This window comes from Euleptes europaea, chromosome 7 (genome assembly GCF_029931775.1).
Source record: "Euleptes europaea isolate rEulEur1 chromosome 7, rEulEur1.hap1, whole genome shotgun sequence".
NCBI classification, from domain to species: Eukaryota; Metazoa; Chordata; class Lepidosauria; order Squamata; family Sphaerodactylidae; genus Euleptes; species Euleptes europaea.
Genome location: NC_079318.1, coordinates 62,994,378 through 63,013,138, shown reverse-complemented (window position 1 = coordinate 63,013,138; position 18,761 = coordinate 62,994,378). Strand labels below are relative to the sequence as shown.

The 18,761-nt window shown below is 43.1% G+C and overlaps 1 protein-coding gene across 7 annotated transcripts in view; it reads right to left on the bottom strand.

Moving 5' to 3' along the window:
- The window catches only part of MAP4K3 (mitogen-activated protein kinase kinase kinase kinase 3), a 66,939-nt gene extending 52,613 nt beyond the window's left edge, over positions 1-14,326 (bottom strand). For all 7 annotated transcript variants that reach the window (XM_056853680.1, XM_056853674.1, XM_056853676.1 and 4 more), the window contains exons 1-4: positions 14,180-14,326; positions 6,451-6,508; positions 4,251-4,341; positions 1,645-1,709 (exon numbers count right to left, since the gene is read on the bottom strand). In XM_056853680.1, the coding sequence (XP_056709658.1) occupies positions 1,645-1,709; positions 4,251-4,341; positions 6,451-6,508; positions 14,180-14,287 (322 nt within the window). In that variant the 5' untranslated portion in view covers positions 14,288-14,326. The remainder of the gene's footprint in view (positions 1-1,644; positions 1,710-4,250; positions 4,342-6,450; positions 6,509-14,179) is intronic.
- Between the last annotated feature and the right edge of the window lie 4,435 nt (positions 14,327-18,761).

Here is an 18,761-nt window from a genome sequence, read left to right as displayed (position 1 = left end):
GAGGTTAAGGTAACTTCATCAAGGTCTGCCATCATCATCAACAACAACTTTTATTTCTATCCCACCCTCTCTGCGCAAAGCCAGGCTCAGGGCAGCTAACATCACAGTTTACTGTCTAGACATTTGACTTGAACACAGAATTGGAGCATAAAAAACAATGTTTAATTTGCATTCAACTGTGAATGTTAAAACATTACATTGCTTGCCTTATGGGAACAAAGTAACAGAATTGGGATTCTCATCACATTTCCATGTCGATAAAATCCACTGAACTCAACAGGGCTGATTTACGTATACAGGATCAGGGTTCAAGTTTTCTATTACTATAAATATTATATATATACATATATATATATGGACTGAAGCAAGATAGGTGGAACTTCAGCTCACTTTGTTTTTCAGTTTTTATTTGGAGAATTACTAACGTATGCAAACAGAGAATTTAACTACAATTTATAACCAGGCACGTCAGTTCCGTTTATGTGAAATGTCACGTACTCCCTCTGTTAAACAAACTACCCTCTTAAATCACACACCATCAATATCTTTTGCAACTAGTAGTGCTGGGGATAACAAAAGTCAGAAAAATTATTAAGGAGCCAGGGCTCATATTGTGAGAGAGGCTGTTTCCACAAAGGCTGTTTGCCCTGGGTTCAGTTTTGTTGGGAAGCAGGTTTTTTCCTGCTTTCCCTCAGCATCATGGTGTATTCCTGCACCTCCTGAGGTTTCTCTGGCTTTTTTTGTGATCATCTCCAAACCTGTTTTTCTGCGCAATTTTGGAATAGCCTGGATGGGTTCTGTATTGGTGGGAACATTTGGATTTTCCCAGTCCTACCCACATACCATCTATTTTCCCTGCCATTGTCCCTGCAGTGGTCATTTCCTCCCTTGTCCTACCATGTGTAGGGGACTTTTTGTTCTTTTAGATTAGCAATTGGATACCGTTACACTGTTAAAACAATCTGTGTATCAAGTTATCTGAATTCATAGCTTTAATTAAAAATAGGCCTCTAGCCCCTTTTGTTGTAGAGATATAAGGGGGAAAGTATATCCCTACAACAAAAGAGCCTAAAGACTTACTTTAGAAAAAATAAAAGCCGGGAATTCAGAGAACCTGATATGTTGATCATTTTAATGATATTCAATTATTAATTTTTTTTTAAAAAAAACAACAGAGTCCTGGTGGCAGAGCAGGGAGGGGAATGGTCCCTATTGGGGGAGTAGGGCAGGGAAACTATGGGGAAACCTGCCATGAAGAAGCCCTGGTGCCAGTGCATTGTACTGGCAGTCACAGCAGCGACCGCGAAATTACACATGCCTGTCCCAGAAGTTGAAAACATCAGTTGTAATAAATGAAGATGCCAAATTATTGTCAAGAGGTTTGACTTTCTATTTCACAGAGGCCATAGGCTTTAATTGATACATTGTGTAGATGAAAATTGTATAGGCTCTGAAACAAACATTTCAGTTTCCATCATCACATTATTTTTTATTAAAACCTTTATACCCCACCTTGTCTCAAAGTTCAAGGCCACTACTGAAGGAGACAACAGAACTTTATCAATGTAACAGGCAGAAACTCTGTTTCCCATTTCCCATTTCCAAAAAGTTACCTTGTTCATTAAATGGGCAAATTCAACTTACCATGGTAAATGTCCTGTAATGAACCGCCTCCACAGAACTCCATGCAAATCCACAGCTTGTCACGCCTTTAAAAATAATAATCAGATATTAATTCTGCATATTTACAAACACTGAATGCTGCCTTGACAATCGGTAATGTTCTCATACATTTTGTAAGACAGCAAAGTTCTATTGCCTATACCCTGAATTCTCCTATAGGTAATAGCCTAAGCCTGCATGTTATGCAAAGTATCTTAATCTTGCACAAATCCCTCTCTCTTACCTCCTGCCACAAATTTCAAGTTTGACATGATGTGCAGTTCAAATGGTCAGGAGAGCACAAAGACCATATCTAAAGAATTACTTTCAATGACTGATGCATAAGGGTGGAATTTTCTACTCCAGAGAATGAAGGAAACGAGTAAAGACCATTTTGGCCAAACTGACAATTCAATGGCCAGGTCCAGGAGGATTCGTTGGTACTTCATTCTCTCCTTGGGTTTATTTCAGTGTTGCACTTTTTCTATTTACGCTTTAAGTTTCAGGAGGATATAACCCAATATAACCCAATTTTAGGAAATAAAAATAAAATCAAACTCAAAACAATATGATATAACTTACTTACATTATTCAAAATACAGCCAAAATGCAAAAAAGGTTTACATGGTAACTTTTAAAATATATTGCAGAGTGAAGAAAAATGCAGGACACAACAATCGTTTTAATTGAGCTTCTATCAAAATATAACAAGATGAAAATGACTGATTAATTCACATTGTCAAATCAGATAGTTTTTCATTCTTCTACAACAGGGGTGGGGAACGGCAGGCCCGGGGGCCGTATAAGGCCCGCGGAATCATTTGGTCTGGCCCTTTGTGGGTCCTGGCAGATCTCTAGCTCAGAAGGATCTGGCGATCCACTCAAAAGCGAGTCGCTCTACGTGGCAGACATTTGGAGCCGTCTCCGGTTGTGCCTCTTGGCTAAATGTTTGACCAAATATAGCAGGCTAATTTTTAAGTTGATAATTTTGTAAGGCCCACGAATGATGTTATAAACATCCAAATGGCCCTTGGCAGAAAAAAGGTTCCCCACCCCTGTTCTACAATGACAAAACCATTCAAGATTTTTCCTGCATTTCGTTGTAAACCTGCTGTTTGTTCCAGGTTGGAAATAAGTCAAAAGCAAATATATTATAAATTGGGAATTTGAAACTTAGCAATACGTAGCTTTAAGTCTTAACATCCCTACCCTTCTACCTGTTAAGGTTTTTAGTGGGACAGGATGGATAAAATGTTTATGAATGCTTCGCACATAAAAAAAACCCTTTGAGATGTTGAAATTGCAATTTATGATGGTAGAAGCCTAGCATTAGAAAAAACAACCTGAATGAGGAAGGACTGTGTCTCAGTGGCAGAACACGTGCTTTGGATGAAGAGGTTCCCTGTTTTAAATCCCCAGCATCATCAGTTACAGAATACATGAAGCTGCCTTACACTGAATCAAACCATCAAGGTCCATCAAAGTCAGTATTGTCTACTCAGACCGGCAGAGGCTCTCCAGGGTCTCAGGCAGAGATCTTTCACATCACCTACTTGCCCAGCCCCTTCAAATGGAGATGCTGGGGATTGAACCTGGGACCTTCTGTGTGCCAGAATCTCAGGCAGCAGGTCTTGGGAAAGGCTTCTCACTGCCCAGGACTTAGAGTTGCTGCCAGTTACAGCAGATAAGTACTGAGACAGACTGACTATATGACTGAATAAGGCGGCTTCATGTAATTTAAAGAGGCCTTAATCAAGCTTTTACAAACAGTTAAGATTCAGCTTTAAATAATGCTGCTCAAGGTAACTATGTCCCCAGTTGACATTCAAGAACATGCATCAAAAATGATACCAAGCCACTGCCACAGATGCCTTGGTGACATCCAGATTAGTTTGCAGTAACATTCCATATATGGGACTGTTTCTGAAAACAATCTAAAAACTTCAACTGGTATTAAAAAAAAAACAAGCATCTGGAAGGTTAACAGGAATCCACCAGAGAAAGTACTGAATGGAAGTATAATAAGGATTTGTTAAATAAAGGGATAACAGCATTAGCTGATTAGTCAGCAAGACTGATTAATTTCTTGATTAAAGATTAAAAGGTTCATCTGTACGCCCAGGCTTCTCCAAAGCCTTTACTTTATTTATTTATATATTTCGATTTATACCCCTCCCTCACTCCCCTTTACTCTTTAGGAAACTGGAGGACAAGTACCTACCATGCCTGGAAAAATGGCAGAGAGTGGAGGACAAGCAGAGGTGAAGGTGATAAAGTCTGCATAATTATTTTTTTCTACAACACCACAGAATCAGTGCTAGGACTACCAAGAAGTCTGAAGTGATTTGTTATGGATATGAGCAAACAGAGGGAAGCCAAGGCTTTCAGGATTTGCTAGGTTAAAAAAGGAAGGAGACGCATATTTTAATTAACAACAAATACTAAAGCTCCCTAAGGAGTAAAGGAAGCCACAGATAATTAAAGGATGGCACCAGTAAATATCCTCCTTATGCCCGTAAGTAACAATAGGCATTTCATTTTTTCAGGCAATAAAGAAATGAACAATATATAGTTTTGAAATACAGTACCTGAGATAGCTGCCAAAATAAGCAACAATGTTTTGATGCTTACAATCTTTCATCATAATGATTTCTTGCTGTACAACAGCAAAATCTTCTCCTGGAAAACAGAATACTTTTTTTAGTAATTTAATTTTGGGAATAATAATACTGGCATACTTTACAAGGATAATGTATAGATTAGTGAGATAATACAGATGTGAAGATCTCTAAGCATTAAATAGTAAATAAAATTATTTCCCCAAAGTATCCATAATGGGTAAAAATAATAATAAACGACGCTAAGAAATTATTCACTTGGGATGTTTCCCACAAAGTTGCATTAAGGTATAGTGAAATGTTTGTCTATTTGTGTATGACAGCAAGGCTGGGACCAATTTCAGCGCTCACCATGGGGCTGCCACTTAAAACCGCTGTCTCTAAAAGTTCTCCTGCCTCCTCCCTTAAGGCAGATGTGATGCTGTCATGACACCGGTGTTCTCCTATACCCACTTCATTGGCTGCCACTGCTGCAGGAACATCATAGATACCCCCCCCCCATTTTACATGGAACGAAAGATGAACCCAACATGTGGCTGTCATTTCAGCCGGCAGCCTTGCACCAAACATTGCAGCTATTTCCTTTCTTAGGCTAGCTACTTATGTAACTCCTTTTGTTTTCGGCATTCAGATTTTCAAAGGTTATAGATTTTTTTTTTTTTTTTTGGAGATTAAGCACAGACTACATTAATAGTTGCAGGAACTGATGCCAGGAAATAGTCACTATAGCGAACTTCGACATGTCACACCTGTGGCTGTTAGAAGCCCTGCACAGATCTACTAAGGGTTCCTATGTTACACAATCATTGACCACACACTTTTCAGGTTTTTCTCCACAGTCATAAGTATGAGGAATAAAAGCATTTTTAAAAAGCAAGATCTGATACGACTCTGGAACCTGCACTAAACTGGTTACATGTAGCAAGGCAAGGCTATGATGCAAAGCAACACCACAGTCTCTAATGCAAATACAAAACACGCAGCCTCCCTGAATGTTTGCCTTGGCAAAGGCGACTGTACAGAAGGAAGTTTATTTCTTTGCTCTTTCCTCTGTAGTGCTGGCCTGTAGGTGTTCTCTGACTTATAAAGGTCCTTGAAATATCTCTGACTTATAAAGGTCCTTGAAATATGACCAAAGTGTTACCTACAGCCACCTTCCTGCTTAGATCATATTCTTAAATAGAGCACATATAATTTCATGATAGCGTAACCTTATAGCAAGTTAAGAGAGCAGACAAGGAAAAGAAAACGCTAACACCTAGCAATGCTTTTTTCACCATGTTCTCAGTCTTGCTTGGATTCTATCTAGCTTTAACAAAAAGCTTGAAATGCAGAATTCTGCACTTACAGGTGGTTAAGAGAGTACAGGCCAGGAATAAACCAGCATCACATTTTGTTCATTTAAATGCTGAAGAAGCAGTGTAAGTAAGACATTCTCAACTAACTCAGGTGATTGAAGAGAATAAACAACAGGGCCTTTGCTGTTTTGGCACCCAATGCCGGAACTGGAATTAGGTGAGGCGTTGCCACTGGATGAGCCCATCTAATTGATAGACTGTACATAGCTGTATCTGTTCAGCTTTGTTGGTTACTTTTCAACATGGCTCAAAAAAGAAAATAAAAAATGCAAATCACTGTCATTAATATAAGAAAAAATGGTAGCATGCTATAACTGAAAAATTACAATTAGGCTAATCTAATTGTGTACACAAATGTTACTTGTACAAATCTGCAAGAAGATGAAGAATAAAAATGACAGTCCAGGCAATATATATAAACCTAAACCTGACTGCTAAAATAGTGTCCATCTGACATTGTAGCTTTTTATTCCATCACATGAGTTTCAGAACGTATACATAAGCAAACTGTACTTCCTAACATTCAACAGATACAAAGCACTCTTGAAAGAATCCCTGCTATCTTTCTCTTGATTTTACAAGCTAGAAGCCTTTTCTTCTTACACTCTCTCCAGTTAGTCTTGATATCTTACTAAGATGTTAACTGAATACTGTTAAAAATTATTCAGGGAAATGAGTCACAAAGAATGTTATGAGGGTGCCTGCAATTGGCTCTGCTGTCTTTAAAAAAATTCATAAATAAAGCAAAGCAGGGATGTGGAATGGTAAATGTACTGAACAGCAACTTGAAATTAGAAAAAGGGAATGCTTACCTGGTTCTAATTTTATTACTTTAATCGCTGCCAGTTCACTTGTGTTAACATTCCGCGCCTACTAAAAAAATAAGTATTTTTAGATCCAGAAAAACAACAGCCATTGCTATTAAGTGCTTAATCAACTTTCAATCATTCTAAGACAAAGGTGAGTAAAAATACTTTAAAGAAATGCTTGGATCAGAAGACTACTTCAAAAAAAGCCATCTACAAGGACCAGGCAGATAAAAGGGCAGAATTTAAAAACAAATAAATCTCTGAAAATCTTCACTCCTATTGACAACAGCTCCTATTGATATACAGGAAAAACTGACCATACAGGATTGTGTGTGATGATAAAAAAAATCAAGTCATGTAACTAGCCACCCATGACTTTGGGAGAAAAGCACGGCTACACATATTAACATAAACATAACTTGGCATCTTACTTTCCCATCCGAAGTGAGCTTCGGCTCACGAAAGCTCATACCCTGCCAGAAATTTTGTTAGTCTTTAAGATGCTACTGGACTCTCGCCCTTTTCTAATTTCCCATAATTATTCAGGCAGGGCTGGATCCAGACTAAACTGAAAATAGCGACTGATTTCCCCATCCTGCTGCAGCCCCTCCCCCCCGTCCTTTCTTCAGGGTCCCGTGCCTTTCAGGAGCAGGATTTCATAGAGATCAGCGGGGTGTAGAGGGAAGGGTAAAGGAAGCAACGTTCTGTTGCACTGATGGAAAGCTTAGCCTGGATCCAACCCACACAGAATAGCGGTGCAATTTAAAATGTAATGCTTTTCAAACTTTTGGTGAAGTTAATGACAAATATATCTAATGAACTGTTCAATAAGCTGGCATTTACTGCCACTGGTTAATTTGCATGTAATTAACAACTCCTGTACACAAGTGCTTAAGTAACAATTATTTAACACAAGTAACAAATATTTATAAAGTACCTAAAGATTTGAACTAAGGTAGGAGGAGAAGTTGATTTTTATAGGCTGACTTTCTCTACCACTCAAGGAAGAATCAAACTGGCTTACAATCACCTTCCCTTTCCCTCCCCACAACAGACACCCTGTGAGGTAGGTGGAGCTGAGAGTGTGTGACTAGCCCAAGGTCACCCAGCTGGCTTCATCTGTAGGAGTGGAGAAACCAAACTGTTTCACCAGATTAGCCTCCGCCACTCATGTGGAGGAGCGGGGAATCCAATCTTCTCCAGATCAGAGTCCACCTCTCCAAACCACTGCTCTGAACCACTACACCATGCTGGCTCTCAGCGTGGTACCTATATAAAGTACCTAAAAGATTTGTACGAAACTAAGGCAACTTACTCTTACCCTCCAGGTTCATAATCTAAATAAGATATATGAGGATCATGGGGCCATCAAAAATTGCAACTGATTCTTTAGAACTGTGACAGTATTTGGATCTCTATAAAATATGCCAAACTGAAAGAAATGCCAGAAAGGCATTTGAAACGAAGTCAGCACCATGCCACTAAAAACCCAGTGATATCACAATGACTTTGCCAACATGTGCCTGTTTTTTCTCACATATAAATTAGAACTATGTTATTAACCTTTCATGAATCATGAATCTCCTAATATAATCTAGTATTAAAAATTACTGGCAAGATTTAAACTGCAGTTCTTTCACAAATTAGGTTCACAGCCGTTAGCGTACTTGTACATTAAACTTGTTTTTAAATGTTATAGTAACTGCTTTTGCTTTTAAGTTGGTAGCCACTCTGGGCCCCAGCTGCAGGAGGGGAGGGGAACGAGGAGAGATACTCCACTTGTGAGCCACACTAGAGCTCTGACCAGAAGAAAAAACTGCAAGGATATCAGCCAGGTCTAAAAGAGCCACCTGAACACCTGACGGGCCAGCACAGGTTAGGTGACAAGGTTCATCCCTCTCAGAGCCTCCGGGTCAGAAATGATTTTTGTTCTGAATAATAAAAAGATTCATCTTGCCATCTCACTCAAATTTGCCAGCATCTTGCTGTGTCCAACCTCATCCCTGATCCTTGGACTCTGCAACCTGCATTATACGAGAAATTGGACTGAACAATTACGAGCTTAAACCTGCCCTGCCTTTGTAATTATAAGGGCACTGCCAATGGCTACAGAATTGATATTTCAACATTTAAATGTACCAATGTAGTAAAAGGTACACCTCACACCAACCGTCTAATTATGTTACTGAATAAAGTACCAAGAAACCATGTGCAAGGTCTGCTTACAGAGGCCTGCCTCTATTTTCTGTTTTAAAATGAAAAATAAATTATTAAAAGGGGGAGTGAAAGTAAGAAGCATACAATTTTTCTCCCAAGTAAAGTAATCCAGATATGCTATGAAACAGTAGGTTTTAAAAATAAAACGTATCTTTATTTCTAGTTCATACTTTTCAAAGTGTGTAAGCAGAGACTTCTAATAATAGGTTTTACATATAATCATAGATACACATCAAAGCCATTTCCCCATCTATGCCCTCCTATGCTCCGCAGCATGGGAAAGGGCCAATATGACCCAATGGGTGAAAACCAGAGATGCCTCGCTTCCACCCAAACACTTCAGCCTCGCAAAGCCTGCCCTTGATATTGCTGTAAAGGGTCCAATGGTTTACAGTGTGTTGAGTCAACTGTAACTGCATGACAATTTGTACAGGTTTTTGAACTGTTTTGCTCTTCGGAACTGAGGGCCTTTCCACTGCCTGAACCCCTTTCAGTAGTACAGGAAGCGACCCTTACAGATTTTCACCATAAGCAAGTTGAACAAGTGCTAAAATGAAGCACAGAGCAAATGATAGCTGTGCCAAAACCAGGTCCCATCTATTACCCCTGCAGCAGCTACTGAAAAATGTTCAGCAGCCAGCAGGTGGCTCAAATCCAACTCTCCAAGTTTCCATCAAGAATCATTTTCTACTCAATGTTGTACTTTAACTGTTTTGTGCAATGCTAATCCTCTTAGTTGCCTGAAGCATGCCTATGGAGTTAAAACATAATTCTGATGAAGGTTAACTGTTCCAATAGAGCAGATCATCACTGTAACGGTGTAGTAAGAAGTTGTAGACAGCATAGTAAACTGTGGGACTGCATACAGTTTTTATGCCTGTCAATGGTTGATTCTCTGCTATACCCTCGCCCTAAAAACGAAATTGCATGCATAATGTGAGGTTTTCCTGTGCCAGGTTTTATAAATGATTAAAAGTGCCGAAAGAACAAGGCAATAAATAAGTAGTCACCATTTTGCATGAAATGCCAACTAATGAACAAAATTATCAACAACCTGCACAATATGCTCTCTTGAAAACTGGTCAGCATGATAGGAATAATGTCACAACCCTCAAAACAAGCCAGCCAAGAAAATCCAAAGCTCATCAGCATAAATAGCCGGTATGTGGTATAAACAGTTCAGTTTAATAAACACTAATTCCTATTACCTTGTCCTGTGAGAGAAATAAAAGCAACATGATAGCATGAATATTGCATGCTCCTCTTCAAAGAGTATGTCATTACCACCACCAATCTAAGCAGAGCTCTACACATCCAGTCCCAGAATGTCTCTGCTTTATTACAGAGAGAATTACATTCTATTTAGAATGCAAACAATAAATCTGTGCATATATGCTTCATACCTTTGCTATGCTCGCCTATGTTCCAGCACCACTGCAGGAGTACCACTGTGAGTTTGCCCACTGCAAGCTGATTTATCTTGTTTTCTATATTTCAATCTCGTTTATGACCCAAGTATGGAACAGAAGCTAATTTGGTTGTCAGATGCTGACAACCAACTGAGGACTGTGCCCTAAACATTTCAGTGGTTTTTAATATGACTGATCCTGGTATTCTTTTGGGCAACATAACCAGGATGAGCAATACTGTTTTATGGCAGTTCTGGTCCCACACACTCTCTCAAGACTTACGCTCCACAAGCTGGATCTGAGGGTTATGCTCAGTCCCATAGCCTACTGGGTGACACAATATTCCATCTCATCCCTATGCTATTTAACATCTATATGAAACCACTAGGACAGAGAATCTAGAGATACGGAGAAAGTGTCATCAGTATGTCAATGACACATAGTTCTCTCTCTCCTTTCCATCTAATTCCAGAGAGGCAGTAGGAATACTAAATTAGTGAAGGACTGAATGAGGCTGAATAACAAGCATAAACTGAACAGAAGTGCTGTGGATCAGGAATAAAGCTGATATGGGAACAGGTCACAGAGCTGAAAGGGACATTGTAGGCCACCTATAACCCCTGCTCAATGCAGTCAATCCAAAGACACAGCATTCCAGCTTCTGCATCAAAAGGCTGTCCAGTCTCTGCATCAAAACCTCCACTGAAGGAAAAGACACTCCCTGCTCAGTGGTAACTGGCTCCTCTTTCAAACTGCTCTTAACCATTAGGAAGTTTCTCCTACTGTTCATCCAAAGTCTACATTCCTGCAACTTAACCCCATTAGATCTAGTCTTGCCCTCTGGAGCAGCAGAGAAGTCTTTGCCTTCTTCCGTGTGACAGCCTTTCAGGTGTTTGAAGAGAGCAATAATGTCTCCCCTCAGTCTTCTCCAGGATAAACATACCCAGTTAATTCAACCTCTGCTCGTAGGACTTGTTTTCCAGACCAAACTATGCACAACCTGTTCTGATAGTACTCCCTTTGAAAGATCAAGCTTGCAACATGGGTGCTCCTAGGCTCATTACTGTCTCTGGATAAGCAGGTATCAGAGGTGTCCAAAAGCATCTTTTTAGGCTGGTTCACCAACTGCGGCTGTCTATACAGAAAGAAATCCTGGCCACTGTCACACATGCCTTGACAACATTCAGATGTAACTGTTGATCAGCTGTCCTGAAAAGTTCTTTAAAGATGGCTAACTGGGGCAACGGATTTCCCCAAGGCCTCCCAATGAAGACACGACTATGATGGAGTTGGAATGTAGTTCTGCCAAGTCCTAGTCCAATGTTCTACGATGCATAGTAACCAACCTCTGACTTGCTACTTTCAGGTTTAGAACTTCTCTAAAAAAAGCCACATACAGGATATATTTTACATGGAATACTGACAGATTCGCAATAAAGAAAATCGGTAAGTATTTCACGTAAAATATATCCATTACATTTTTAGACTGAATTATTCATTTTTTTTAAAAAAAGGAATTAGTCCCAATTTCATGAGCTTTTTTCAAAGCTCTCCTGAACAGCCATCCCCACTTCTCACAACCGCAAGAAAGTTTTAAGTCTCCAGGCACTCTGAACTTGGCCAAAACACACATTCTTGAGATTATTAAGTATTTATAGTTGTGCTTGCCTTCTTTATCTCATTAGATCTCATTATTTTTCATTGCTTGGGGACAGGTGAACTAAAAGACAATCATCACAGACAAGCTGTATTGTATTCTAAATTGTTTTCAGTACAACTGAAGGAGGGAGGTCATACATCTAGTTTAGTTTCCCTACAATTTAGACTGAAAGGCATGTTAAAATGGTGTTGTGAAGAAGCCCTAAGGTTCTGTACAAGTGAGGCACTAGTGAATTATAGGGCAAGTAGGTTCACTCAAGAACAGAACCCCCTCCCCAAAGCATCACACGTCTCATATCCTTCTTTTATCAGCACATGGCTACATCCTAGTTTGACAATAAGGCTGGTAAGGACCTAGCAGGCCTCTCTACAATCCAGGTCTAGGCAGGAATCTGAAACTGACAACCTCTCTGAAAGTCCATAATCGACCAAATGCAAGAGAAGACATCTGAGATTTCATTCTTTGGAATGGGAGAAAGATCTCTTGCACACGCACACACAAAGAGCCATTTTTGATAACACCCTTGGCAGTTTCATGATTACTTGATAGACAGTAGATTCAGGACAGATAAAAGAGTGTCTTTATGGTAGTCAACGACACAGAATGTAGTGATGGCCACTAACTTAGATGACTTTAAAGGGGAATTAGACAAATTCAGTGGCAGTGCACCTCTAAATGACAGATGCTGGGGGGGGGGAAGAGAAATGTAGAGGAGACTTTAGATTCTGTACCCATTCTGTAAGTCCGCCACTGTGGTAAACAAGGTGCTGGACTAGATGGACCATTGGTCTTATCCATAAGGACTCTTCTTATGGTTGATGGTTCCTAAAGCGTGTGGTCAATCCCCGCTCTTCCATGAAGTGTACTGAGTGACCTTGGGATAGTAACTCCTTTGCAGTTTAACCTGCTTCATGGTGTTGCTGTGAGGATAACCAGGGGTTGGAGGACTCTCGCATGTCACCTTGGACTCCCTGGGATAAAAATGAGCCAGACAGGAGAGTTGAAACAGAGGTGCACCAAATTCAGAGAGAGGACTTCACCAACAAACCTAGCTAGGGAGACTGCATCCAGACTGGGCAGAAAGAAGGAGCCTAGATTAATGGGGGGATGGAAGGATTGGTGTTCACTGACAAGTCCAAAGTGGCAGGGGTTATGGCTGCTGATGCAGACTAAAGGTCAAGGCCTACCAAGAGAGAAGAGGAAAAGGTTGCCTATGTGATGAGCTTAGGATGCCAGGTAAGCAGCAGCAGTGCTACATCTTGGTTTCTTTGCTTAGAAAGAGCAGTAGGTAGGTTTGTGCATGGAGGGAGGAGGGCAGAGTGGCAATGACAAGCCAGGTGAAGAAGGAAAGATCGGTGGCAGCAGCCCTGCTCCTCAAAAATACAGTTAATTATGAGAAGCGCAGCCAGTCCCCATGCCCAGCACCTTCTAAGGGAGCGGGGAACTGTCACCACAGATCTCCTTACACACACTTGTCAAGACTTCGGCCCCTTGGGAGGGGCCGTGGCTCAGTGGTAGAGCATCTGGTTGGCACACAGAAGGTCCCAGGTTCAATCCCCGGCAGGCTCAGTGGTAGAGCATCTGGTTGGCACGCAGAAGGTCCCAGGTTCAATCCCCGGCATCTCCAGTTCAAGGGACTAGGCAGGTAGGTGATGTGAAAGATCCCTGCCTGGGTCCCTGGAGAGCCGCTGCCGGTCTGAGTAGACAGTACTGACTTTGATGGACCAAGGGTCTGATTCAGTAGAAGGCAGCTTCATGTGTTCATGGCGATCTCTTTCTTTCTCCTGGCGCAAACGCACTTCTGCCCCGTTCGCAGAGACGTGATTTGGAAAAGAGATAGCGAGGACTGGGAGCGCAGAAGAACGGGGTTGGGTGGAAAAATAAGATACGGAGAAAAGGTTTGGGTGGCTCGCTGGGAAAACAAAACAAAACAAAGCCATGGGGGCTAGGCCACAAAAAGCCTTGTTGGGAAAGGTGTCTTGCTGTCTCTCTTCCAAAAAGAGAGGATATAATATAATTATATAATTCTTATATTAGGTATTGATTTCATAATGTTGGATACAAGAACAGATTAATTAAAATAATATTGGGATTAGTCACGTTAGCAAAAGATTATACAATTTAATTTTGGACGGAAGAGGGAGAGGGGGAAGTCATTTGGTTATTAAATTAGAACACTATTGGTTTTTCTCTTTATTATTATTATTATATTGTTTTTATGGATTAAATGAAGAAAAATAAAAAAAATTTAAAAAAAAAAGCCTTGGTGGGAAAGGTGTCTTGCTGTCTCTCTTCCAAAACGAGAGGGGGGGGGGAAGGGAGACTGTGTTGTCACTGTGCGTTGCGGGGGGGGGAGGGGAGAGACCTGGCTTCCAGGATGCCGGAGGGAGGGAGGAGGCGGGCGACGTGGAAACAGCGGGGGGGGGGCAGGTACCAGACCGCTCACCTTATAGACGTCGCCGTAGGTGCCGCTGCCGATGCGCTGGATGAGCTCGAAGTCCTCCTGGGGGTTCCTGCGGGACAGGTCGCACACCCGCCCCCCGCCAACGCTCATGGCGCGCCGCCGCGCTGAGGAGAAGGGAGCGGCGGCGCCCCCACCCCCTCGCCGGGCTCAGTCGCCGCCGCACGGAGGCCGAGGGCGGGAGGAGGGGGAGAGGAAAGAGGGTCCACAGGTGGGTGGGGGGGAAGGAAGGGGGGAGGGAGGGAAAAAAAGGCTCGCGGCGATCAGCGCCACCAGCGCCACCTCCCCCTGGCCTGCTCAGCCAACATGGCGCCTTCAGCTGTCTCCTGCGCAGGCGCGCGGAGCCCTGGGCCGCCCGGCGGCTCTCCGTAGCGGCTGGCAGGGGGAGGCGGAGTCGCCGGAGGAGGGGGCGGGGCCAGGCGCGGGCGCGAGGCCGGAGAGGCGGGGCCACGTGTGCTGGCGTCGGCGAGGAGCTCAGTATTGATCAGTCCATCAACATCAGTATTGTCGACCGGCAGCGGCTCTCCAGGGTCTCAGGCAGAGGTCTTTCACATCACCTACTTGCCTGGTCCCTTTAACTGGAGATGCCGGGGATTGAACCTGAGACCTTCTGCATACCAAGCAGAGGCTCTGCCACTGATTCCACTAGTCTGCTGGTCTAGCGAGGAAGAGAACTGAATTACCACCCATCTATAGGGCTTTATTACCACCCCTATGGACTCTTTCCAGATACCACGAAGGTGTCATCCCAATGTTGCATTATGAATAGCACCCAGGTAGTTCAATAGATTAGACTATAACTCAGACAGCCTCCCCCATCCTGAAATGGTGGTGGTGGAAAGTGATGCTCTCGAGGCCGTGTGCGCTCGAGGCCGCCTCCTGGGAGAAGAAAGGGCGGCCCGAAGCGAGCTGGAGCGCGGGGTCGGAGGCTTTACCCCGGTCTGCGGGCGTAGCATGCCAAAAGCACAAATCCCCTCGGCTTAATTCATTCATAAAGGACGCGCAAAGCCTCCCTCGGATGGTTCACAGCGGGTAGCCGTGTTAGTCTGTCTGCAGTAGTAGAAAAGGGCAAGAGTCCAGTAGCACCTTGAAGACTAACAAGAATGTTTTCTGGCAGGGTATCTGAAGAAGTGAGCTGTGGCTCACGAAAGCTCATACCCTGCCAGAAAATATTTTTGTTAGTCTTTAAGGGGCTACTGGACACTTGCTCTTTTCTGCTCCCTCGGATGGGGCAGCGTCAGAATTCAGAAGAAGAAGTCCTCACCGTCCACTGTTTCAGTAGCTGATCGTTAGAAACCAAGGTGTGTTCTCCCCTTCTCCGCCATGACATGTTTTAGACTTCACGTGAGCACATGAAGCTGCCTTATACTGAATCAGGCTCAGTACTGATCAGTCCATCAAAATCAGTATTGTCGACCGGCAGCAGCTCTCCAGGGTCTCAGGCAGGGGTCTTTCACATCACCTACTTGCCTGGTCCCTTTAACTGGAGATGCCGGGGATTGAACCTGAGACCTTCTGCATACCAAGCAGAGGCTCTGCCACTGAGCCACTTCATTTCTAGTCTGCTGGTCTAGCGAGGAAGATAACTGAATTACCACCCATCTATAGGGCTGTATTACCACCCCTATGGACTCTTTCCAATACCACGAAGGTGTCATCCCAATGTTGCATTATGAATAGCACCCAGGTAGTTCAATAGATTAGACTATAACTCAGACAGCCTCCCCCATCCTGAAATGATGGTGGTGGAAAGTGATGTCAAGTTGCAGCTGACCTAGGGCAACCCTGTAGGGTTTTCAAAGCAAGAGATGTTCAGAGGTGGTTTGCCATTGCCTGCCACTGCGTAGCGACGGGTCTTCCTTGGTGGTCTGCCATCCAAATACTAACCAGGGCCAAGCCTGCTTGATTTGCGAGATCTGAGGAGGTCAAGCTAGCCTGTGCCATCCAGGGCAGGGCCATCTGGCAATAATCATATAAAAATAGAAAGGAACAGGAAAACAAGCTTAAGAAGGTATTTTGAACTTTACATTTTAATGCTATCCTTTCTCTATGAACCCAGGGCAGTATACATGGCTCTCTGCCATTTAGCCCCACAAGCTTGTGAAATTGTTCCAGCTGAGCAGGGAGTGATTACCCAGCAAGTTTCATGGTAGAAGGAGGATTTAAACACACATGCCTCAGGTCCTAGCACCAGAATAGGGCTTTGAACCAAGGTTTCAGCCCATCATTCTAACCAATAAACTAGGCTGGCTCCATTTTCTACATGTACACAGCATGGCTTTGAATTTTTTAAACCTTAAAAACTGCAAGTGGGGGAATACTCTAAATAGATATTCAACTAAGCCTGCAACAACAGGAAGGAAATAAATTCAAATTAAGGAAAAGGGTTAACGGTTAAATCACCGGAGTTTAGGGCTGGGTTGTTATCGATGTGCAGATGACACCCAGCTATATCTGTTGATGGACAGCTGGCCGGACACCATGCCAGATGTACTGGCCAGATGTCTGGAGGCTGTGGTGAAGTAGTTGAAGCAGTCAGCTGAAACTGAACCCATCAAAGACAGAGGTCCTGTGGCTGGGGAGATTCAGGGCTAGGACACTGGCTCCTGACTCTTGACGGAGTGCAATTAATACCAGCACCAACCATCAGGAGCCTAGGTGTGATGCTGGACTCCTCCCTTTTGATGGAGGTTCAGGTCACAAATGTAGCCAGAGTGGCATTTTTCTGTCTTCGCCAGGCTAAGCAGTTGGTGCCTTATCAGTCTTGCCCTGACCTAGCCACAGTGATCCATGCAACAGTCACCTCCAGATTGGACTACTGTAACTCACTCTATGCAGGGCTACCCTTGAGGCTGCTCTGGAAACTCCAGCTGTTCCAGAATGCGGCAGCGAGGACCCCTTGGAGACTGCATATTCAACTTGTGCTCTGCCAGCTGCACTGGCTGCAGACTGAGTACCGGATCAAGTTCAAGGTTTTGGTACTGACCTTTAATGCTCTAAACGGTCTGGGACCATCATACCTGCGGGACCGCCTCTCTTGATACACCCTCCAAAGAGTGTTATGCTCAACTGGTAACTACCTGCTGGTGGTCCCTGGCCCAAGAAGTGTTCGGCTGTCCTCAACCAGAGCCAGAGCCTTTTCAGCTCTGTCTCCAGCCTGGCAGAACTTTCTATCAAATAAGATCCAGAATTGAACCAAATCCCACAGGGCCTGCAAGACTGAGATGTTCCACCAGGCCTACGGTTGAGAACAGTGACCGTTTTTAATCTTAGCTGGCCTCACTACCCTTACCCTCATCTTTGTAGTCGCTCCCTTTGTATCCTTCCACTCCTGTCTCTTCCCTTCTCTTTTTTCTCCCTCCCTCCTTTTTACTGGCTATTCATTGATTGGTTATCACTGGAATCATAATTAAGGTTTTAAAGGTGCCATCCTGAATTTTAAAGCAATATTTTTTGCCGCAGTCACAGCTGACTTACGGCAATCTTGTAAGTTTTCAAGGCAAGAGACGTTCAGAGGTGGCTTCCCATAGCCTGCCTCCTCGTCATTCCTCTGGTGTTCCTTGGAAGTCTTCCCAACCAAATACTTTTCAGGGTTGAGGCTGAGAGTGTGTGACTGGCCCAAGGTCACCCAACAAGTTTCCATGGCACAGTGGGGATTCGAACCCGGGATTCTCAGATCCTAGTCTGACACCTTAACCACTACGATTTTTGTTGTACTCTAAATATATGGATGGTGCCTAATGTGGAAGCAGCCGGCTTGTCCATCCAGCTTAATGTAAAGCTTTGGGAAATATATATTGTAGCCATCTAGTGGCAGAAAATGATGCTGTAGGCGAGAAACAGTGTGGCTCACACTAAACGATCTAATTTGAGGAAAATAAGTTGTTTGCTGTATTACAATGCACGTGCAATTGATAAAGCTAAAATAATAGCATTTGTGGTTGAGACTGTGCTAATTCTGCCCATTCTGGCCTCATGGAAGAGGGATTAAAGGGTGTCCATCCTGGAAATGGAAGAGCAGGACTGGAATGGGTTTTTTTCCTATTTGGATGTGCTTCAGGCAAGTTCTTGACCTGTCTTAGTGCAAGGCTGGAAAAGGTACCCCAGGGAAGAGATGGAACCAAATCTATGTTACTCCAAGCTTGTTCTGAGTTGAGATCTTTGTCCTTGTTTGCTGAACTGCTGAATCACTGAGCTGAGAGTGTCTTCTCTGGCTTTACCCATCTTCCTTTGTGCTAAAATCCCTTACTGGGGAAGAGGGAAGGCTTCCACAGCGCCACTGATGAAAAACTGCAGGAGCTGTAGTGTGCTGGGCAGTTTAATTTTCACAAGGAGCAATGCCTTCTAGGCATCAGGCCAAGGGCACCCAGCAACATTCCTACAGGAACGGTTAAGACCATGCAGGGTCGCCCCGCACTATGAGACTTTGAGTCTGGGTCTTAATGTTATCAACTTGGCCTTAGCATTTCGTGCTCATTCATGCAGATTTTCCATTTTAATTAAATGTTTTTGTTTTGCCTTACTAAAGTGTGTATCTGTAATACAATGCATGTGCAATTGATAAAGC